The sequence below is a fragment of the Plectropomus leopardus genome, chromosome 8, assembly GCF_026936395.1.
Source record: "Plectropomus leopardus strain MGB_pleo_1.0 chromosome 8, ASM2693639v1, whole genome shotgun sequence".
Classification (NCBI taxonomy): domain Eukaryota; kingdom Metazoa; phylum Chordata; class Actinopteri; order Perciformes; family Serranidae; genus Plectropomus; species Plectropomus leopardus.
The window spans coordinates 9,701,696-9,725,892 of NC_142183.1; the positions used below are offsets into that span (position 1 = coordinate 9,701,696).

At 39.5% G+C, this 24,197-nt stretch overlaps 1 protein-coding gene and 1 long non-coding RNA gene across 4 annotated transcripts in view; both read left to right on the forward strand.

The window, feature by feature from the left end:
• Positions 1-16,919, forward strand: part of LOC121948531 (leucine-rich repeat and immunoglobulin-like domain-containing nogo receptor-interacting protein 2) — a 269,787-nt gene extending 252,868 nt beyond the window's left edge. For all 3 annotated transcript variants that reach the window (XM_088080844.1, XM_042493947.2, XM_088080845.1), the window contains one exon: positions 13,908-16,919. In XM_088080844.1, coding sequence (XP_087936970.1) covers positions 13,920-15,761 — 1,842 coding nt within the window. In that variant the 5' untranslated portion in view covers positions 13,908-13,919 and the 3' untranslated portion in view covers positions 15,762-16,919. The remainder of the gene's footprint in view (positions 1-13,907) is intronic.
• Positions 16,920-18,619: 1,700 nt separating this feature from the next.
• The window catches only part of LOC148188851 (uncharacterized), a 207,226-nt gene continuing 201,648 nt past the window's right edge, over positions 18,620-24,197 (forward strand). Inside the window, exon 1 of the long non-coding RNA XR_015777207.1 lies at positions 18,620-18,963. This is a non-coding gene — a long non-coding RNA (uncharacterized LOC148188851). The remainder of the gene's footprint in view (positions 18,964-24,197) is intronic.

The window sequence follows — 24,197 nt, forward strand, 5'->3', positions numbered from 1 at the left end:
CGTGAGTGTGCTCAAGACTGCAGAATAACAACACTGGTTAATAAATTTCTAAGGCTTGTGCAAAAATGTTACATTATTATGCTTGTAAATAAATATGGAGTTGTTTTTCTTATTGGAATTACTATGATATGTTTGCAGTGTCTCGTTGTAACACTGACAAGCGTCCTCTCTGCTCGGTGTGTAGTCAAAGCTGATGCACTCTTGGCATTAGGAAGCATGATGCTTTCATTATGCTGCAGTAATACTGCTTGTTGTTTTCTGATTTTAGCTACAGGCATTTATGCAGTCAGCAGTACATGTCTTCTTTTATTATAGCTGATTTTGATATGGTTGCCCTGTTTTTTGTTGGGTTTTTTTTGGGGGGTTCCATGCAGCACTCTGTTGTCTGTGTATGCTTTATGGTATATTTAGTTTTTATGGAAATGTTTGTGAATATAGGCCAGGATGAGGTGTGTGGGTGGAGGGGTAAAGGGGTTTGCCAACCACCTTTAACTGTCGCCGTTGTTGAGTCACAGTACCACTCAGACCTGATGTAGGCTGTCCAGACATTGAGGGAGGGGGGAACTAGAAGCGAATTCACAAGGGCTCTCAGGAGCCCACACAATGTGTTAACGGCTGCTGCAGATGCATTTTAATCAGTCCACACAATTTATCTCACGAGGCTTTTCGGTTCAAAGGCAGAGAAGGAAGAAATTCACTCGAGGTTCTGCTTACCCTTTTAAAAATGCTCTTTAGACGTGACGCTGAATAGAAAAAATCCAGTCTAGGTCAGTGAAACTGTAAGACATCAGTGACAAAAATTTAAGGCAGTCTTGCTGGTTATGCAGGTTTATGATGAAGTCATTAAAGGAAAAAGAAGATTAAGGAAAGGAGACTAAAGGACTTCAATCCCCGTCTGAGTCTTATCCTTTCTTTACCTGTTACTGGCAGCAGTCTGCCGTGATTTAGGAGGCAGTTCTTAAACACCTGCAGCGCCCAGGTTCAAGTCTCTTTTGTTGGCATGCGTGTACACACACTGCTGGTTTTACCCATGAGCAAGACACAGCATCCCTCGCAGCTTCAGGGGTGCTGTTGTGAGCTAATCTCACTGTGGAGGCAGCAGGTGGAAAAAAGAAAATCCCTCCAGGCATCACTGACTTATCGCTGTAGCTTTGCCTGAAATGTGCAATGAAAAATGTCAAACTTGAATCACACTCATTTTAACATTATATATCACTCTGTAGTTAAGTCCCAATCATTGGTGGTTTAATATTATAACTAATCAATAATGTACTTTCACTCATCCATATAAATATCCCGCATAATGCTCGTGAGACTGTGATCTGGCTCCCCTATGCAGGTATTGATTTTTGCAGATAGAGTAGCCCAGTGAGCTATGCGTTATATTTAGTGTTGTGCAACAGCATATATGTTACATAGCACATGTTATGTAGTAGACATTATCAGAGTAAGTGGTGGTCAGGGTGCAGATAGTCTGAGATCTGTTTCATCATCTAAGTATACTGCTGGTAGTACCATGATTCATGACTGTGGTGGTTTCCTGTCTGCACTGAGGAGGAATATGAATATTTTCTCTATATTTAGCACAACAGACATGTTTATCAGCTGCATGCCATGGTACTCATGGTAGAGGTTGCTTTATGGAAAGATCCTGTTCAATGCTGTTGTTTTTTCCTCCAACCTTTACAACAACATAGGTCATATGTTGCTACCCCCTGAATATGACCCACAATGGCATTTACTGAATTAGTGCCCCTACTGGTTGGTGGACAACAATAGCTTATATATGACCATAGACAGCACATTCTCATTCATATCATGAGATATCGCCACGCTGATGGTGCTTTCAGCGTACAATCGCGAAGCCAGAAGGCAACTTGGTTCTGGTTTAATTTTGCATGTAAAAACAACATATATGGTCGGTTTTTTTTTTTTTTGGAGGACAGTCTCCCCCATACTGATAGCAATAATAACAGAATTATCTATCACTCAATACTTATGTGTCACAGTGAGATATATGTATGTGTATATAATATATAATATAAAGTGTTACTGAGAAGGATGCCTTAACTGTTTTGTTTTTTGTATCCATTTTTATATCTATAATATATATTTTTGGACATACATTTTCATGCATATTTAGATTACTGTGTGATTAACACAAGGGGAAAGGTTAAGAATTTTGAAAATTAATTTTATTGTGTCACTGTTTTTTAAAAAGTCATCATGCTCTTTAATGGACAAATGACTCAATGGGGATTTTTTCCGCAAAATAAAGGGAATGTCTATACTGGTCATTGGCCATGACGTATATCAGCCAATATTGACACATCTACAGTGTGGCTGATTTATGTTCAAATATTTTTCCGGTTCAAATCTCAGGACAAATCAAAATAATTTAAGGCAGTTTGGAAAAAATGAAAAAATGTCTTACATGGGATCAGTTAAAAGTCAGTATGAATTGTTGGTAGTCTCTCTTTTATCAAATAATAAGCAGTCCGATGTCGCAAATCTTTTGGAAAACACAGTTGTCATAGATCCTCAGGGCCATTCGCACCTGTTTAAACTCTCTGCCTTTGTTAATGTGAGATAAAGTATCTGTCCTGAATGTCCCAGTCATAGTGAAGGAGCAAAGACGATTCACTGCAGAGCAGTATGACCTGCTTAAGCGGCCCTAAAAAGCACAACAGTATCAGTATAAAGGTGCATTAATGTTTATATTGTATGAATCTAATGAGAGAGTGGGTTTCATTTTAACTTCGAAAAATACACTGCAATAAAACTCTTAATACATAACAAATTGCTCTCTAATGAACTGACAAATTGGTTGATTTTTCTTCTTTTTTCACTTTTCACTTGTAATGAAATGACAACGCTCTGTTCGCCAGACCTTATTAAGTCCTCATATATTTTCGCTGTTATATTTTTATCCTCATACATTTAATTACCAAGTTTTGTTACCTTTTTTTACAGGCTCCTTCTTGTCTCTAAAGTTCAGAATTTTTAATAGCTATTAAACACAGGATTAACTCTCTTCTGTGAGAGGCTTTTCTTGTGGGATGAATTGAGATCCGACTGTTTGATGCGGCCGTTTTGACTCTTTCCCAAACCAAAGGGTTATCAGACTCAGAAAAGAGCAACTGACTCAATCTACCAAGTTTATCTCTAATTAACACGGATTAATTGAGCTTTGACTTCACTCTGCAAGTCATGCAGAAGGGCAATTTGCACGCAGAAGCCTATTATTGCCCCGAGGCTGTTGATCCTCACTGTTTAGGGCTCGAGGTCCCAAAACCCTCGATCATGTGACTATGATCATGTTGCTCTTGCGGGGTGTGTGTGTGTGTCTGTGTCTGTGTCTGTGTCTGTGTCTGTGTCTGTGTCTGTGTTAATAAATTATACAGTTTGAAACACATATAATTTATGACTGTATAAATGACTGTGAAAATACAACAATTAACAACCATAGTTTTCACTTCAGTGTGTTTGCATAAAGAATCACCAGAGCTGCTTCTGCTGTTCTTTCTTATTCTGCACCTTTTAGAAATAAAAGGTGCTAACTGAAACTATATCTTCTTTGGCTTGTCTCCAGAGGTAACAAGCATTTCAGAGGATTTTACCCCAGATTCCAATATTAACAGTTCAGCAGGGGTAGAGGTTTTGTGAAATCACCAATACTACAGGCTTTACTGTGTCAATGGTGCAGCAGGGTTGGGAACCGAGTTCAAAATAAGAACAGAAAACAAAATTCCAAGTACCAGGCACCTGTTAAAAAGAAAAAGAATAAGAAAATTGAGGACCGTGTGGTATTTTATGGCATGAAATGATAATCAAGATATCAACCATGGCAGAATACGATTAAAATCAATCGCTGAAGGGTGATTCCAGATACATTAATATTAAAAAACGTGAGTTTTGAGGGTGATGTCATAAACACAAACTCACAAGCTTTATATGAACGCAGCTCCATTTCTATTCCTCTTTTTTTACGGTGTGCTTTTTATCCAAAGAACCTCTGAAAAACCCTTTCTTCAAAAACAGGTTCCTGGTAGAACCTCGACCCTTCAGACAGAAAAGATATGGAACCCTTATTTCTGTGTACTGCTCTTAGTATGATAAGTCGTGCTGTCTTTCCTGTGAATTATTTGTTTGGAAAAATTGATGGCGGCTGAGTTGTGTAATTGTATCCAGGTCACATCCTGAGGAGGCATTCTGTTGCATGAGCAGTCAGATTGACAGTGGTTTATTAAAGAAGTACAGTGTCGTTTTGCATGTTGGCAGGCTCACCTTAAAGCCTCGCTGCCCTTTACAAAGATCCTTTCAATAATGGATAAGGCAAAGAGCATCGCAGTCTCTTCCCCCTCATTATAATCCCATTTGATTACTCGCCAATGCTCTTTTGAAAAGGTGGGTTAATTGCACACTCTGACTGCAAACTAACCTGCAAGTTAATAACATCTTTCCTTCAGGGTAGCATTATTATAAGATATAAGCCTCATTAAAATAAAATGATGATTTAATAACTTTCCTTTACAATGACCCTTATGAGGATGTGCTGTTATTTTGTAGTTATCTGGGAAATTAAGACATCAAACATGGTGCTTTTGCATGTTCTCTGCTGTTTTCCAAAAGCAGATTAACCATCTTTTGACCGCAAAAACTTAAATGGCCCAGCAGGAATAACAGTGATTATAGGACACTTACCGTGTACCAATGCTTGAGTGATTTTTTTTTCTGTCTTGAATGGATTTTAAGATTACTGTGCCTATGTATGGTTTTTTAACCTTTCTTTTTGGCACTTTGTGAAAGAGTTGCCTTTCTGATTCGTTTCTCATTACAACCAATTACGTTAAGATGAGTTGGACCCTTTGACGGGAGGGCAGTCATGTCAGATGCTAATGTACAAGAGAGCTTGCTGTATAAATACTGCACCCAGTATGTAGCACATTCTCCCCCCGCATGATCACACATAATGTTGCTTTCATTATTGCTTTATGCCTCACACAGCCCGCCGTTCCAACGCGGCTTTGCTCGAGTTCATTTTCCTCCTTCTCCTGCCTTTCGAAGTGGCTCTTCCTCCAGAGCTGTCTTTCCGAGTCAAAGTATCAAAATTTGACGCTTTGATTATGCTTTTTAAGGGGTGTTGATAATTGCCGGGTAAAGAAAGCAACTGTCTCCCACCATCCACCATAAACGCAGGGAGGCTTTTCTGTGTGAAGAGGAATCACATTATGTTCAATGATCAGTGCCTGGGGGCCACATCAAACACAGTCTGAAAACCTTTCCAGAGGAGATAGAGGCAGGCCAATTTCACAAGTGGCTTTTTATTGGTTGATTGCACAGAGGCCGAGTTGTTATCTAAATCCTCAAACTACTTGGGCAAAATAAGAAGTGCCTTGTGAGCGCTCAGGGTGTGCAAACTTACCCCTCAGATGAAAGCCAAAGTAAAATGTTTACCACCAGTGGTTTGCCAGGATTATGGCTTAAGAGACTGAGTGTAAACAGAACGTAGTGGTTGCAAAGTCGACCAGTGACAAACAGTGTCAGTGCGAGTGCGGAAAAACCGAATTATGCCAACTTTGATTTTCATGTTTTCACTTGAACTGACGGCTTACATAATCCTTTAATGGATGAATAGTTTCATGCCCCTTCAACATTCAAATAAATACAAATGCAATTTTTAAAAGAGTACTTAAAGAGAACCAATAAGTCATGTAACTGGTTTTAAGATGCACCCAACATGTTTGCATCAGATCATATTATGTCAGACTCTAAACCCTCAGTCGTCAGAATCATGTTGCCATCTAACAAGCCAACCTCCTGTACAGTGAGGTCGACCATTGGGAGATTTAATTTTCATTTTGCATAATTGTATTCACTCCGTACTGGAGCTTCTGGGGGTTAATTGGTTGGTAAATAATTTGAAATCAAACATGGATAGTGGGTGTCCACTCTGCCCGGCAGGGGAAGAGACACTGATGAGCAAACTGACCCATGATTGCTTTGATTCAATTTGCTCCAATTAAAATGATCATGTTTCTGTGGAGCTTCTGGCTACTGTTCCTCGGAGGAGCTTACAGGGAAGAGTACGCTCAGGCTGTATTCTGAGCTGTTTCTAAAACCACCAAACATATACATTCATTTGCTGATATTCTTTGAATGCATGTACACCAAAAAAAAGCAGTAGCATGTGAACTCCAACTTGGGATCGTTATTGTTTATTTTTCCTATAAAAGAGAATCAATGAATAATTAACTGCCAGGCTTTCCCTTTGAAATCACCTCGTACTGTAAACAAGTTCCATGTTCCGACTGAAAGACTTTTCAGCAGAGGATTATTATTTGTGGATTTTATTGTCATAGCATTTTAGTGCATTTTTGTATTTTCAAATAACAGAATCGATCTGAAACACTTTTGTTTTTGTCATTGAAAGACCTTTGCAAGTAAACAAATCATTACTTTTTTAACAATTGTGGTCTTTACGATATTGTTTTCCCTAACCGTATTATTGCACACATGTAGTTTTTATGAAAAATTGCAGTTAAATGAGCCACAACCAGGCTGCAAACTGGTGTATAGGGGAGACAAGGGGAGCTTGGCTCTTCCTTATTAGACATGAGCCCTCGTTGACACGATTTGTGAAATTTTGGTCTTAAAAATATTACCAATATGCATTTTTTGCTATGCATTTCTATTTTTCTGTATCAGCATCAGCATGTCTTGTGGAAACAACAGTTATCTTTTACAAGCAATAATTACTTTTGCGCACATTAATTAACGTAATTATCTTCTGCACACAAGTTATTATCGTGTGTGCACAAAAAGATTCACCTTTCTGAATGTTAGAGGTTCTGTAGATGTCTTAATTGTACCAAGAAAATATATGTGTTGAGTTGAGTTTATGTTGAGTAACTATTGTCGTTTAACCGACGTTGACGAGCATTCGATCCCTTGTAGGCGGCTCTTTTTTGATTCTGTGTGCAAACATTTGTGTTTATTGGCTGCTTTGACCTATTCGTGTCTTATTTGTGTTGATAAACTGTAAACTTTAGTGCATCACTCTGCAGAGTATACTTGCATTTACTGGCCATATTGTATCACAGTCTGATGAGATGTTTGGTTTTGATACCTGTGTGGCGACTTGATGTGATTGTTGTCTGATTATTATATTTCAGATGTGCTGATGCAGAATTAGTCGGCTTTGCTCTGAATGTTCCTTTGCAACAAGAGTCATAGTTAGTCTTCTTCTACTTCTAATCTTGGAAACCAATTGCCTAGAAATTTTTAAGTAAATATCACTGTTAATCCTAATTAATGTTGACTCTATATTTAATTTTTAAGTTTCCTTAAAATGTTGTTAAATTTACTTAAAGTATTTGCAGCTTAAAAAAAGACATCTGATTTAATCAGTCTTTCTAGGTTTTCCCCAATTTCAGTTAACCAAGTTTACTGTGTTATATATCTGTATTCTGGTGGTTGCAAACTAGTCAGTCATGTTTGTATTTTCTCAACAAAGCTGAACTTACAGATCTCCTAACTTCATCATGGCAAAATTCTCTTTTTGATGATAAAGTTAAGTCAGACTAACTTGATTTACTGAAGTTCAAACAACTTAACAAAATTAAGTAAATATGGCTAAATTTTGAGTAAACTTAACTGTTAGATATATAGTTAACAAATGAACGTGAAAAGTTAGATTTACTTTCCTTTTTAAAGACAACTGGTTTCCAAGATTATTTTAAGTAAAATCAACTTGTCAGAGTTCACTGTGTGCTTGAACATCCAAATAAGGCAACAGTTTGCAAAATGTTTTTTAGTAATAATGAATTGTTGTCTAAATAATATGTGACACCAAAAAAAGTAACATCAAATTGTATGTATCAAATAGGGAGGGTGCACACAAAAAGTTAATGGTGAGCAAAATGAGTCAGTGCGCTGAGAAAGAAAGATTCAGAGAGAAATTCAGCAGTGACCATGTGGAAGATATCAGTCGCTGCCTGGGGAGCGATTGCAATCTCCCGTATACAGTAGCTCCCCTCTCACCTCTCGATTTCTGTCTGATAAATCCTCTTGTAGCTTGTAGCGTTCACTCACCTGGACATCAAGTCAAGAGTGCAGAGGTCAAACCTACATTAGCCTGACAAGAGATGTCGCAAATGTACCTGCAATTAGCCTTTATATATCTAAGTGAGCTTCAAGATGAAGTACTATACGCCATTTTTTTTCTTGTTAGTGGGTCCAGGACTAACAGCACATGGAGGGCTGTGTATTAATACTCTGGTAAAGACAGACATCATCCCTACTCAACCTCTTACTAGTTAGCCCCGGGCTGTGTTGAAAAGTAAAGAGCGGCATCATGGGATGGAAGAGCCCTGCATGTTTTCAGCGATTCATATGGAAATTAGTTTGTGATGGGAATAGAAAACTGTATGCGTATTAAAACCGAGCTAAGACAAATGTGTTCTCATATATTTGCCGTAGCGGAGGAGCAAATCCTAATTTAATAGTCTGGAGTATTATGTAAGTTTGAGATTCATATTGGGCCACTTGTGTACATATGCTTGGGATGATGGCATTGCGCAGGCGACCTCAGCACCCCTGCGAAATGGCTGTTCACTGATTTATGCTGAGTCAGACACCATTAGCTGTTATCCTCCCCCTCTCAGGATCCAACCCTGCACTAATGTGGGTCAGGGGCCACATTATAGAAACACCTTCACTGTGCAGTCTTATCTCACAGTGCATTGCAGGATTTCTGCCGTCACAGGACTGTTACTGAATGTCACTGGAAGTTTCCAGAATATTGAGATAAAATGGAAATGTTGTGGAAAATGGCAGAAGAAAAAATAATATTTACCCTAAGGTCAATAGTTTGACATTCACTGTACGCCAGTAGCTATTCCTGACAAAGTGGCTGTGTTAAGCTATGATTAACCGAGTTGCATGAGAGATTTTTTTTTTTTTCATTTTGTGGCAGCAGTGCATTATACAAGGTTTCCACCGCTCCTTGAGCTCCTTAAAGGTTTTTTAATTTAAGGAAATAATCACAGCAAGAAGAGATTTGACAGACATCTGTCATTCTAAGAGAAAATTGAGTTGTTTTGACTTTGTCTGCCATCAATTAAGAAATGTTTGTGCAACCTGGTCTCACCCCCAACTCATCAAAAGCTGATGCTGTGTTGGTGGCCCTCAGTGTCAGATACCGACATACTGAGGCCACCTTTACCGGCAGTATGAGAGACCAGACAGCAGCATGCAGTCCTCATAGGGTGTGTTGGTGGAGGGGTCAAACAAAATCAGGACTTTCACCCCTGAAACCATCGTTTATGTCCTGTGTGAAACCAAAAGTCAATCTAGAAAGTGTGCTAGTATGTGTAGTAGGGTTCCTGCGGATTCTTAAGTCTTAAAAGGCATCAATCTAAAACCAAGACCCTTGTTGACATTTAAATGTCTTCAATGAATCTTTCTCCCTGACATGGCATTGTAAAAGCTCAAAATAATCGGTAACATAAAAATGAAAATTACACAATGCCTTAGGCACCTCCAAAGTCAAATGTTTTATGTCACAATAAACACAAGTAAAATTAAATTTCCTCTAACCTTACGTAATTAATGTTGGTACAAGTTTTTTTTTCCTTCAGTATTGGCTTCTGTAAAATTGATCTTACATTTAAATTCAAGTGACATTTAAATAATAATAATGATAAACTTTATTTGTATAGCACTTATCTAAACAAAGTTACAACAAAGTGCATCACAAGAATATACAAAGAAATATGCAAACATAAAAAACAATGTCAGGAGCTAAGATAAAAGGACATAAAACACAAAATTTCCATTTAATAGGTCAGTCATTAAGAGGTGTGGAAACCCTGATTATGGTCTACTGATAAAAATATTGGTTGTATTTGCTTCTTCTAAGTGATTGGTGAACATCAATGGAGAAAATGTTGTTTTTAGGCAGCAGAATATATTCTTTTTGCTACCACACTCTTACCTTGCCATCACAATATCTACACGGTGCCAGTTATCCATACTAATCAGAGAAGCAAGCTTCACTGCTAAAAGGATTTTTCCTCCAAGGCCGAAAAACCATCAAGAATGTTTCTGTTACAGAAAAATGGATGTTTTTCTTCTATAACTTTTGTATACTATAGGGTGCAAAATTCACCATCCTGCATTTTCCTTTTGAAGGATACGAGCAGAACACTACCATTCGGTGCAAAACAAAAAACACAATATGCATTCATTACATTTTCATCACAGATCTGGAACATTATGAGAAAATTTAACAATAAGCAATGTACCCAGTAGTGAGATGTACGGAAACACATACAGAGAAATCCACCGTACAAGAGCACATAGTCGTGATTTTATTTGCAGAAGTTGCCTCAGGGCAGCTGCCTGATTCAGGACACACTTCAGCTGGTGATACAGACTTGCATTATGGTTCTCTCGTTCAGCAGCACCCAGGTGAGGGGGGTCACATCACCGGCTCACTCTTACTCTGATTACACACTGTTACAAAGACATCCAATCATTATACTGATTAGACACCCTCTCAGTAAATAATCAAATGGTGCTGCAATTCATGTGGACTGTGTGTCTGTGTGTGTAAGGTGGCTATTATGTGGGAGGAAATCTGCAGAGGGACACGAGGAAATCTCCTGTTCAGAGATGTGTGTGCGTCTGTATGTGTCACAGTCAGGTTTGCCATCTAGAAACGTTTGATTGAACACTGCATTAAATTTATTGACTCAATTTATTGACTATTCCACTGAATACCAGGATTAGGTGTTTATATCTTTCTCACTACCTGGCTTCCCTGAGTGTATGTATATAACAGCTGTTGAGTACAAAAAGAAATGGTTTCACACGATGAAAGACTGCAATAACCGACGCAATAACAGAGGTGGTTTGTGAAGACAGGCTCGGGCAATTAGCACATTAGCAGTATGTAGAGCGTAATACGGAAAGGTGGTGCTTTTAATGCAGCGAGTGAGGGTTTAGCTTTGCATCACAGTAAACTGCATTAGAAAGCTGTTGAACACTTAAACAGGCCAGTGCACATTTGGCAATGTTTTACAAGTCAGCAACAGTGGAGAGCCGGCCATATGGTGCTCGCTAACTAGCAATAAAGCTTTATAGCAAACTGGAGGAAAGAAAAAGTAAAGACACACAAAAAGTAAAAAGATAAATCAATTTATATCAGGAGCTGATAAATATGATATACAAATGCCATAAATATATAGAAATATTTCTCAGGGGGAAAGAAAACAAAGCATAGGCTAATGACACACATGAATACTGTAGAAAATCGGTGCATCACCTTCTGAATACTGTTCAACAGAAATGTTTAAGATCACATCATAGAGAACCCCAGTCATGAGTCCTAAAACCCGGAAATGAATTAACATTTCACAACCTCCCATTCCCTCGTCTCAAAGTCAGTGGGTTTTTCTTAATGGGTTTTTGGTTAGCAGCCTTATATAAGGTCTGTAATTGATACAATCCTATGAGGCTTTCATGTTCGGCTTTATGACATAAAAGTACATCAGTATTACACCACTTGCAAACGTTTGCCTCACCTATTAGCCAGAAAGCTAACACTATGCTAGCAAGAGTAAAAGTCAATAACATTGTGTACGGGTAACAAACAGTAAATATAGTTCGACAAGATGTTTAAAAACAAGACTTGCTATCCAGCCATGTCATTTTCACCAAATGATTAAGAAGATTTTGATGAACAAACCATACGTGTGTAACGTCACTGTCGAACGCAGTGAGCTGGATGTGAAATGTTTGCTTTAAGTTTAGAGAGGCTGCGTAGTACCTGCAGGTTGTTTTACAGCCTCAGTCTTGTAGTTTTCAGAGAATAAGGCTCTGAAGGACGACACTCAGTGTTGTAAATATATTGTAAATTGAAGCTTTGACTGCATCTCTCGCTCATATTAGATGCAGGCTCGTGCTATTATGTGACCAGCACAATAACTTAGAACAGTGAACAGGCAGTTTCACCAGAACTTAGTAGGTGTACATTCACAGTTTTTCAAGGACACACTGCAGCCAATCGAGTATTCACCCAGACCACGTTATAAGTGGTTTTATTGTGCACATTGTTGCTCTTGATTTGTGTCACTTGGAGCTGACACATGAGCGGTTGATCTTTGGCACTTTGAGTTTAGGATTTTCCGCAGTTTTACCATCTGAATTGATGTCTAAGGTTTACATAATGCTCCTCTTTAGATGGGTATGCCATCATATTATCTTTGCACCATAATCTGTAAGCATATTAAAAGCCTGGGGAGAAATTCAGATTATTCCTCTCACGGTTTAAATTTAGCACAACCCATGACACACCAAATGAAGCGGGGACAGTTTGCGATATTTGCAACCTGTCACCCAGTCTGTTTGCCAGCAGTGCTTTCACTTCACATATCTGCTCATCTTCATGTTCTTATGTGATATATATGAGCAGGTGCTCATGTGATATATATGAGTAAGCCTATGGGTGAAAAAACATTCATATCAAGTAGATTTCAGACAGATCAGGCAGCGTTATAACCCTCTGGAGCCTGACACATTAAATACTTAGATTTTACCCAAATATGGAAAGATAGGGTTAATGTACATTTTTGCCAAGGTGTCTGAATACATGTACAAAATATGTCATCTAATGTATGTACATGTTAAAAGTAGAAATAAGTAGAATTACCCCTTTATTAATTTTGGCTGTATGATGGTGTTTGCCTGTACTTAAATTCACTGTATTGTAGCAGCCATGCACAAACACAGACATGGTTATAAAAAGTGGTTGTTGAAGTGGTTCAAGGGTTAAACATTGCCATGACAGTGGAGTAAAATTATCTCATTATCAAGTTTCTTACAAGATGATGTATCTGTCATACTGACTTTTTTACCTCAAGATTTAGTTCCCAGAATAACTGATTCAGAACATCTACCATTTGTTTGCATTTTGTTTGAATTAATTTCTAAATTGGAAGTAAAAATATTCAGCTTAAGACCTTTGTTTAATGGCTTTTGCAACCTTTATGGTAAATTTTGTAATCAAAATTATGATTTTCTTTAACACTTACTGATTTCTTTTAATGATGTGTACTTGTTGATTGAGTTCAGTCACACTTGTCCATGAACTGCATAAACTGCCGAGCATTTTTATCATGATTGATTTCTTTTATTCTGCCACTTTAGCATGTGCAAGGTTGTTTCTTCTGGGAGATGGGATGAGGAATATTTTTAATATTATTAGACAAAAATGGAGTGAAAAATGTGTGAATAAACAAATCATGTCTCATCGAGATGCAACATGTTTTCTCAGAGTTACTGCCATTTGTTTTCTGGCTTAGATTTGCAGTAAACACCATCAAAACTATCTGAAGTGATACAATAGGCTGCTAAAGCTGCACGTTTTATTCCTTCAACAGTTAATATGATTTTGGTGAAAATCAAAATAAATACTAATGCTCACCAGGGAAGCATTTTAACCAGCACTGCTGTGCCTCGATCAGTATCCCATGGGCGAAAGGAAAACAACGACAACAGACAGATTTGACTGATTGTGACAAAAGCAGGAGGGAAAGAAGTTGTTTCATTCCAACACTGAGTGCCCACCCAAAATTTAGAGCCCAGCAGTTCAGTCTGTATTTGAACAAGTAACTAGACGAGAAGAGGATGGCATGAATGTGACATTCACGTGCAGTGAGGTCTATCTCATCTGTCGTCATACCATACAATACTACTACCTGCACATTAGTCTATTATTCTCTTTACCAGCACTGTCATATTTCATATTATTTGTAATATTAACTGATTCTACAGGAAGCCACCACAGGGTCCATCCTGAGTGACTAACCTCTTTCTTTGTTCTCTCCCTCTGCTTCTTGCAGAACCGTGACAGAATGGTCGACTGTATGAGCAAAGTCATGCTGCACACGGTCGTCTCATGCTGGCAACCATTCCTGGGACTGGCCCTCGTGGCTGTCTTTGTGGGCTCCACCCTGGGATGTCCCTCCCGCTGCGAGTGTTCAGCGCAGACCAAGGCAGTTGTCTGTCACCGGAAGCGCATGCCCAGCATCCCGGACGGCATCCCGACCGAAACCAGGATCCTGGACCTGAGTAAGAACAAGCTGACTATGATCAACCCTGATGACTTTCTTGCCTTTCCGGGACTTGAGGAACTTGACCTCAGTGGGAATATTATCAGTTATGTTGAGCCTGGGGCTTTTAACGCTCTGTTTACCATGCACTCGCTGAGCCTCAAGAGCAATCGTATCAAGCTCATTCCTCTGGGCGTCTTCACAGGCTTGACAAATCTTACCCGACTGGATATAAGTGACAACAAGATTGTCATCCTACTGGATTACATGTTCCAGGACTTACACAATCTAAAATTTTTGGAGGTGGGCGACAATGATCTGGTTTACATTTCTCACCGTGCATTCAGTGGACTTTTAAGCCTGGAGATGCTAACCTTAGAAAGGTGCAACCTAACAGTTGTACCCACTGAGGCACTTTCCCACCTGCATAACCTGGTCAGCCTCCATCTACGATACCTCAGCATCAGCACTTTGCATCCTTACTCGTTCAAAAAGCTGTTCCGGCTGCGGCATTTAGAAATTGATAATTGGCCTTCACTAGATCACGTGCCAGCAAACACCCTGCATGGCCTCAACCTGACCACTCTGTTCATAACCAACACCAACCTGTCCTCCTTCCCTTACCAAGCCCTGAAGCATCTGCCCTACCTGACACACCTCAACCTGTCCTTCAACCGCATTAGGCACATTGAGGGGGGGATGCTGATGGAACTGGTTCGGCTTCAGGAGCTCCATCTGGTTGGTGCACAACTCACAACGATTGAACCGTACGCCTTCCAGGGCCTGCGGGGGCTCAAAGTCCTCAATGTTTCTCACAACCGACTGGATACACTGGAGAAGGGTGTTTTTCAGTCCCCTGAGGCTCTGGTGGTTCTTTTGATTGACAACAACCCCTTGGTGTGCGACTGCCGTCTCATGTGGATCCTTCAGAAAAGGCCCTCCATCCTCTTTGGGGATTCACAGCCGGAGTGCAGCACGCCTGAGGGTATTCGTGGCAGGCCTTTCAAGGAGTTTAAGGAGACTCTACTGTCTTATTACGTCACATGTACCAAGCCAAAAATCCGTGAGAATAAAACGCAAACGATCACTGTGGATGAGGGCCAGCAGGCGATGTTGCGCTGCAGTGCTGAAGGGACACCAAGGCCCATGGTGTCCTGGTTGTCTCCACGGCGACGAGTTCTTACAAGCAGGAGCCACGGTAGAGTTACAGTCCACAACAACGGTACGCTGGAGATCAAGTCAGCAGAGGTGCAAGACAGCGGAGTGTATCTTTGCCTTGCCTCCAACAGTGCTGGAAATGACACCCTGATGACATCATTGGCGGTGAAAAGTCTGGGATCGCTGTACGCTAACAGGACCCAGTACTACACAGATCCCAGCAACACCACTGCCAACGGGACGGCCGGTGTGACCCTCGGTTTAGACCTAAAGACTATTTTAGTGTCAACTGCTATGGGTTGTTTCACATTCCTGGGAGTGGTCTTGTTTTGTTTCCTGCTCCTTTTCGTTTGGAGCAGAGGGAAAGGAAAACATAAAAACAACATAGATGTTGAGTATGTTCCTCGGTCAAAGTCTAACGGCACTAACGTTGACTCGGCAGAGGGACAAGCCGGTCCCCGTCGTTTTAACATGAAAATGATGTGACTTCTTTTATAGATCAGAGCTTCTGGATTGTGGAAATGCCCAAAGTACAATGTATTTTTTTGAAAATCAGGCTACCGAACTTCCCGCTGCTGCTGGGATGGCGGCAGCGGAAACGTTTGGGGCATCATAACAAGATGAGCAGTACTTTAAATCTCTGGATCTTGACATAAAGATTTGGAAACTGTTTCAAATACATAAAGTCGTAGTAGGACATCCTCTTACATAAGTGCCAGCGGGCAACTTCTTCAACATGGATGAGGAGTGAAAACTTGTTGTTGCTATGGGGACCTGAAGGGAATAGGTGTCATTTATCAGCTTTTTGAAATTTATATGCCCAAAAAAAGGAACACTTCAGTTTTGGGTTGGATCTACAGACTTGGCTGAACCATGTACAGTACAAATTTGTATCTAAGCTATTAACCTACTTTGTTTAGTCTTGCGCCATGCTTATTCACCGAACAAATCAATGAAACAGACCATAATTTCCTATGTTCGATATTTTGCATATGTGTACCTAATGCTTCATTATGTACATGTATGTACATTTTCATTCAAAAGAACTATTCATAGCAATATTCATGGGATGCATTAGCCAAAATTGTTATACCCCGTATGTTCAGCTAGAACATTCTTCAGACTTTTGAAGTTTCCATGGATTCAGGAAGGGCTTCTATGGGTGATTATCTGTCCCTGCTCCCCAAATTGACTCCTAGATATTAATAAATATATATTATTTATCAATGAAAAAAAATAAGAAAAAAAGATTTTATTTATGAATAATGATGAGCATTTTACAAAAATCAGTCCTCAAACACTGTTCAGGATCTAACATAACACTTGGATCATCATAAAGATTACCCAGTATTGGTCAAAGTACCAACATGAACCACCTTTTTGTCCTATTTTTGTCTCTTTTTATTACTTTAACTGTACCTTTGCTGGTTGGCAAAATACATGTGTCAATTTTACTACAGTGACATTTGCATAATTTTCCCCAGTAGGAAATTTGGACTTTGTTGTGGTAGTTCCTCATTTTGTTGTTGAATCATTTAGATTGTGAAAACTTCAAAGTAAAAGTTAAAAAAAAATGTATGTGAAATAAATGAAGATGTATTTGTACCGATGAGTCTGACTAAATGGCTAATACATAATGAAATCTTCTTTTCTTCACCCTCACTGACAGACATCACAGTCTTCCTCTGAGTGTTGAGTGTATAAAGAATATTGAATTGACATATTTTTACAGGTTCTGTTTACAACATTCAGAACAACCTCATAGTAATCTGAGCTTCCCATTTGTGTGTTAAGGTAGTGCATGTGAGTCTTGGTAGTTGTGTGTGTATCCCTATGGTTGGGAAAGCTTTGTGACGCAAGCATAGCACCCAACCTCCAGGTCTTTCCCAAGTTAACACTGTTGCTTTTATTACTACTGTTCAGGTTTTTAATCACTGTTAGCCAACAACACTTTTTTATTTATTTTTTTAAGTGTTATTTGACCAGAAGAACCTCTTGAAATTAAGAATTTCCTTTTAAAGAGTGTCCCAGCCAAGACAGGCAGCAATATGAGTTACAGACGACATGGAACAAAAATACAAAATCAAAAAGAAACTCCAAAACAAGTTAAATAAAATGTATAAGGACACAAAATGAAATTACTACAAAGAATTACTAAAAGAAAATCCATTAACATATGCTACAAGTGATCCATAAAAATGAGAAAAACAAAAAACCCAAGTAAAATACCCTGTGACATTAGCATATAGATGGTGATATACAAAATTGCTGCTGCATGAAACCATGGATGTATTAGTTTGTTTGTCTAGAGCAGGGGTCGGCAACCTTTGCTATCAAAAGAGCCATTTCTGGCCCAAAACAAACAAAATAATCTATCTGGAGCTGCAGGTAACACAACACATAGTCAAACTAGCCTATCAGTATTGTTAATGGGTCTATATGAGCATTCATTAATATGTTTTACCACTATTTATTATTTTTTGTTACATTGACTTTGCAGTGTTGGTGGTAAAAATCTATTCATGCACTATTATTATTATTATTATTATTATTATTATTATTATTATTATTATTATTATTATCTATATGCATTATTAACTTCTCTATTTTCCTCTGAGACTTCTCCTGTCTTGGATTTGGAATCCATAGCTAGTCAAGCTTTTTTGATTCAGGAGCGTCCACCGCTTTTGAAATTTGGCAAAATTAAGCAGAAAAGGCACCAAGGCCACAGAAATATGATGCATATTTTAGTTAATGAAATGCTAATACATTTTCATATTCTGTGTACAGGCTACATATTTTTGCAATTGAAAAACTGAATGAAAATCTTAAAAAAAAAAAAAAAAAAAAAACGCCATTCATTTCCATATAATTTTTAGTCAGAGACACAGGAGCCACTGGAGGGGGGCTAAAGAGCCTAGAGCCACAGGTTGCCTACCCCTGGTCTAGAGGAACCCAAGAGTGCAGCTTCAAGTCCTTCTGCAAGGACTCGTGTCCTCACCATGGCCATACCAACCGCTGAGGACAGCACCCTACAGGACCTCGGTGTTTTTTCCGGAGGTGTATACCTAAAAATAACTTCACTTTCCCGTGGCAACTGCGAAGATATTACAACGCGAACAACGACTTGCTCCTCCGGTAATTGTGCGTGTGTGTGTGTGTGTGTGCGTGTGCGTGTCTGTTTACATACAGTCTATGGTGCGGGTGATGAAGTGAATGCTCTTGTCGTCAATATGCAATCTTTGTTAGACGCGGTGGTTTTTGGGTACTCCATGGCGCCATTTTCGGTATGTGAGGAATGTCGTGAAAGCCGTGAGACCGTCGGACAGGTCGGACGGAGCCGGTGCAAGTTACTAAAGATGAGGTGACGTTACCAGATATTTTTACTCATGAACGGATTTTAGTTCAGTGTTATTCATTCATTTTTTTTAAGCTTCTGTGACGCAGCTGTGAACGTGTCCATCCATCATGGCGGCGCAGCGTCACGTTTCACTTGAATTAGTTAACCCTTAGCTGGCTGGCTTAGTCAAATATCAGTTGACCATGTATTTACTTTCTTCACTGACGCAGAGACGAAAATGAAGAGAGGGAAAACTCAACAGCAAACGAAGCTCAGCTTTTGGAGGAGAACTGCAGCAGGACAGAGACAGGGACAGGGACAGAGACATGGACATGGTGGAGATGAGAGGTACTGTCTGCCCACTGTTCACACGATTAGCATCATGATGCTGTGAAATGGTCCTCAGCTGATGTTATCTGGTTTTATACACACACACATACACAGCTTTGAAACTAAGATGCTTAGGGGAAATGTAGTTGAGGAATAATGGAAGTTTTCAGAAATACAGATACTCCAGTACAGTACAGAAAATAACAAAGTATTATTACTTCACACCACTGGTACAGATTATTTATGATACTGCTGACTGACATGGTTTTTAAGCTATTGTTATGCAATTTGTTGCATGGATATTTAAACATTTTCGTGGGAACATGCCTGTTACTGTTGTCACCGCTGTTTGTCTGTTTGTGCTGTAGCACCATTAGCTACTAGCTGCCTCAGCCACCTCCATGTTGCTCCCCACGGGTCGTAGCCCCGAATGGACCTTCGTCACAGCCGACATTTTTGACTTGTCATAGACCTACTGGGGAAAGCACAGGTGAAACTGATAACATTGACAATTCCTTAGTTCCACTAAATGTCCCAGTTAGATACTCCAGTGAACCGGCACTCACAACAACAAGACCTCCCCTAAGTGCAATGCAGCCATCATTAATGTTTTTAAATACACCTGTGCTTTTTCGACTATGACGTGAAAATGTTCTGCTTTGAAAAAGGTCTGTCAGAGGCTGAGTCATAAATAACACTGAGTGTCGTGTAGAGCTCCTCTAAACTGCAGTTTATAAACTGCTCTGCTTCAACTGCTGATTAACGGATTATGATCCAGAGATATGGAGTTGATACATACATTAAGAGGTACCTGCTAAATGACTGTAGTGATGATGCACAGTCATTTCTATTTGCTGACATTAACAACTGAATCTCCTCGTATGACACATCAGAAATTATTGGCTTCAATTTCTCTTTTTTTTTTAAAGGCGTGCATCTCTTGCGCTGTCCCTCATTTGTGCAGTCTCATTAAGCGCCACAGAGTATCTTTGGTTTCCGCCTGCCGTCCCCTGGGCTGCTTAATAAAATCAGAGCACCAAATGCTACATCTCCTCCAAAAATACAAAAGAAACAAGGTTAACTTTGTAGGTCAGTGTTGCCCACGTCCAGAGCGTTCATTTAGTCAAATTACATGAAAAATGTTTTCCTTGCTGAACCTGGGAGAGAGACTTTGCATTCCTCGCACAAATGAGGCCCCCAATCTCCTTTCTTTCTTCTTGTATAATGAGGTCTTTGGTTGCACGCATACATAGGGTACATAATACATCCCAAATAGCACCAAAAGAAATATTCTGCGCAGTATATTTTCTGTATTTTTTATTTAAAGATGTAAATCGCAGCCTGTCATCTCAAATAATAGGAAAGAGTTATAAAACTGACATCCATCTGTATCGAAAAATACACTGATTTCGTTTGCATGCACACTTACCAAAGATAAGTAATCATTTTCCAGTAATTGTCACATCTCCTACGTGTTCCCATGGTAACCCAGATATGTTTCAAAAGAAATCTGACAGCTGGAATAGACCCACATTATTGTGGGTACTGAGGTGTGTGCAAAAAGGGTTGGATTTTTGAGTCTGTGTAAGTTGTGTTTCCATGGTGATATTCAGAATAATTTAGTGTTATGCAGACCTTTTTATACTAATTGACTGCATTTTGATTGGCCTGCTGCATTTGGATTGCATGTGAAAAGCTGTTAGCGCTGCGTGGCTGTTTGTCCCCCTCTTATCAGTTATTGACTGATCTGACCACTCTTTATTTTCAGACTAATTAGTGAAGATAATTTTTTTGCAAAACAGATGGGAGTCTCTCTCAGCCTAAAATGACTAATTCAGTTTTTACTGAAATAGAACAATTCTTGGCTCAAGCTGCACAAAAAAAGACTTTCAGAGACTGACATATCACTATCAATCAACGAAATCCATCATTTATACTTCAGTCATTAACACTGAAAGTGACTCACAGTTTCTGAAAGGTCAGACACAAAACTTTCCTTTGATAACCACTAATCATTACTAACTTATTCTTCTCTAATTCTCATTTCTATCCTTCTGGGCCTTCTGCCTTCATCGAAAGAAGACTTTTTTACTGAAGTCACTGCAGAAGGATAAACATAGATGCTTGCTTGATGCTTGATTTTGCTATTTAAGAATGAATACTGTTCCTTTGTATTTCAAATTATAGTATATATCAGTGGCCCCAACTGCCAGAATAAAAGTTGGCATTATACATTTCTGAAAACCATGGACATGTAATATTTGTGCATTGTCATGTAACGGATATAGTGAAGCATTACATTTCTTTACTTTTATCAGTACTGTGGTTAAAGTGTGATCATGTTTAGGTACAAAAACGACTTGGTTATGGTTAGGAAAAGATTATGTTTTGGCTTAAAATACCCACTTTGTGTGGCATTGGAAATGCCGCAGAGGCCTCACCAAATAGACAACGGGTTTGTTTGTTGGTCTCAAACTCTTGTTTGCAGTTATCCAGCTTCCCTTTCACTTCCCAATAACAAATTCAGCTCATTTTCATGTAATCTGAAGTACGTTACTTTTGAAGTGTTGATGTGATACTAATGAAATGTATAAATGTACCAGCACTGGGTTGAAGTAATATTTAGTGCCATTATGTTCCTCCTGCAACTGGACTGTGGATTCTAAGCTTTTTTTGCCAGGCTCCACACGTAACTGGTTAACTGACGGATTGAATCAATCACATTTTATGTTAATTTTGTGGTAAGTCTACAAAGCAGTAAATCTCAATTTTCTGAGTTTAGACATCATGTGAAAAATAGTTAAACTAACATGTTAACATCCCAAGTTGCCACATATTTTGGCTTTGCAGTGGACCTCCACGTCTATATATTACGCTGCAGGTATCCAGTGTTGAAGTTCTGGGATGTCACTACCATGATGTCAACACTGGAGGGATTTTGCTAAATGTGGTTATGTTTAGGCAACAACAGCGTGGTGATGGTTAGATTTAGGCAGAGGACGCACATGGTAAGGTTTAAAAAGAAATCATCACATTCAGACAGGAGGCCTCACCAGACTCCTGCATGAAAGTCCGGGGTTTGTTTTATTAATCCACCTCCTCCCACCCGCCCTCTAGGGACCTTCGTGCTCTTTGCGGCTGCCTTGGCAGGTGCTGTCCAGCTGTCTGGCAGCATATCATTATTCCACGAATGGTTCGGTCCGACCATGTTCCCAGTTGATACCGTCCAGCGGCGTAGCATACACCTGTGAAAGGTTGCTTTTGCCGTCAGGTTCTTAAGCTGAAATCACTGCAAAAGCAGCGGTATTTGACAACTTTGGAATGAGAACATTAGCAACATTGAAGTCACGCGATCATAGTTTTTCGAACGTTCCTAACCTTTTAATTCTGGTGATTGCATTACTGCTTAAAAATCATAAGAGTGCATTCATTTGTGAAGATTATTGTAAGAACAAAATGTGTAGGTATCATGAACCGGTGTTTGCCAAAGAGCTTATTTTCTGCAGTAATCCAATCCGAGCTAACTTCCAGGTCGGATTACAAAAAACCGTCATCCCTGCAGCACTCTGTATCTCTAAACAATCGTTGTAGAGATATAAAACAAACAAAGTCTCTCCCTGCACACACCCACTACACCACATTGGTAGATTGACTGTGAATGAGTGAGTGAATGAATAAGCTGTGTCGCATAAAAAACATGGATGAGGAGGGCTTATGTTTATCTCTGTAGTCTGTATAATATCTTCAATACAACTCCCGGAACTGTTAAGAAAAAAAAAATCCACATTTGCTCACTGAGATCCCTTCAGTTATGAATTACACACCACGTTTTTGATAGATTTCCAAGCCCCACGGGCCACTGAGCCCATGCAGCACATAAAAGATCATATAGACCTGAAACTCAAGTGAGAAAAACGGGAGCTGTGCGGTTTCCCTTTGACGAGAGAGTGGAGCCGGTTGTAGCTGAGAGTCTGGGGCAGATGTTACCCGGCAGGTTTTGGCTGTGTGTGCTTTCATTAGGTTTAGCTTTCATACACTCCCTGGTGACAGGCCAGTCTGCCAAATGAGCTCCCATGTGAGCCGACTCCAGTTCCAACCCGACGTCCAAAAATTGTGGCTGGCTGCAAAACGGAAAGACATGCATGTGCTGCTATGCATCTTCTACACACACTCAAACTGTCGCTTACATACAATGGTAAAAGACAACAATGATGCTCCCGTTCTTTGGCACATTTTAAAAGGCCCCCCCCCCCCCCCCCACACACACACACACACACACGCTCTTTGTGCCTTCCTGACGTCATGTCATTGTTGATCTGCAAGTTAAGACAGCTTCTTTTGTCTTTGTTCACAAAAGAAAGGTAGATTTATAGGATTAAAGAAGAGTTATTCCCTTCATTTGAATAAGAACTTGCCTCACAATGCAAGTCAGCGGTGAAAAACGTCTCCGGGATAATAGAGAGGAAAACATTATTAGTAACAAAAACCCTTCACAATTCACAGCCACTGTTCTCTTGTAAGCCAACAGTCTATATTTCTTTGTTAGCATGTTGCTGCTTTCTGTAATTATGTTTTTGCCCTTTCTGGGAAACACGGCCCTAAAAGAAAAAAATGAGAGGAGGGAAATTGAATTCTTTGCCTATGTAATTGTTTAATGACGAATGGACCCATAAATTGGAGCAAAGAGGCCGAAAGTTTTACATTCCTCGTCTCCAGAAGTAAAAGCTATACTTCCTCTTGGTGAAATAAAATAATTATTTATTCTGTCGAAGTGGCACCATCATCCCCAAGTATGAATTTTATATAAAGCATTTTTATCACCAACAGTATATTTTGATGATTTATTAAACAACGTGAATAAAAAGTCATGGCTGAAGAGGAGCAGCTGAGATCATATTTAGATGTGCGTTCGCCTCACATCTCAACTCCGAGTGTGATTTGAACTCTGTCGAGGTTCATCCCTCCAGAAACTCTCTCACATTCGTCCTCATAAATACTTAAATGTCACACAAGCGTTTATCTGCTGAGGGATTCAAAGGGAGGTACTGTATAGATAATTGGTCCTGCTTTGGTTCTTATGGTGCACTTGCTCCAGCTGAGAGACGTATCACGAGCTGAATACCTGCACAGTGATTTAATTAGAACATGGATTCAGCCAGGCACTCTCTGTGGAGCCAAGGTAATTAAAAAGTGGCCTTAAAAAACGTCCGTGTTCATGTTTCGTGATATCACATAAGCTGATATGCTGCATT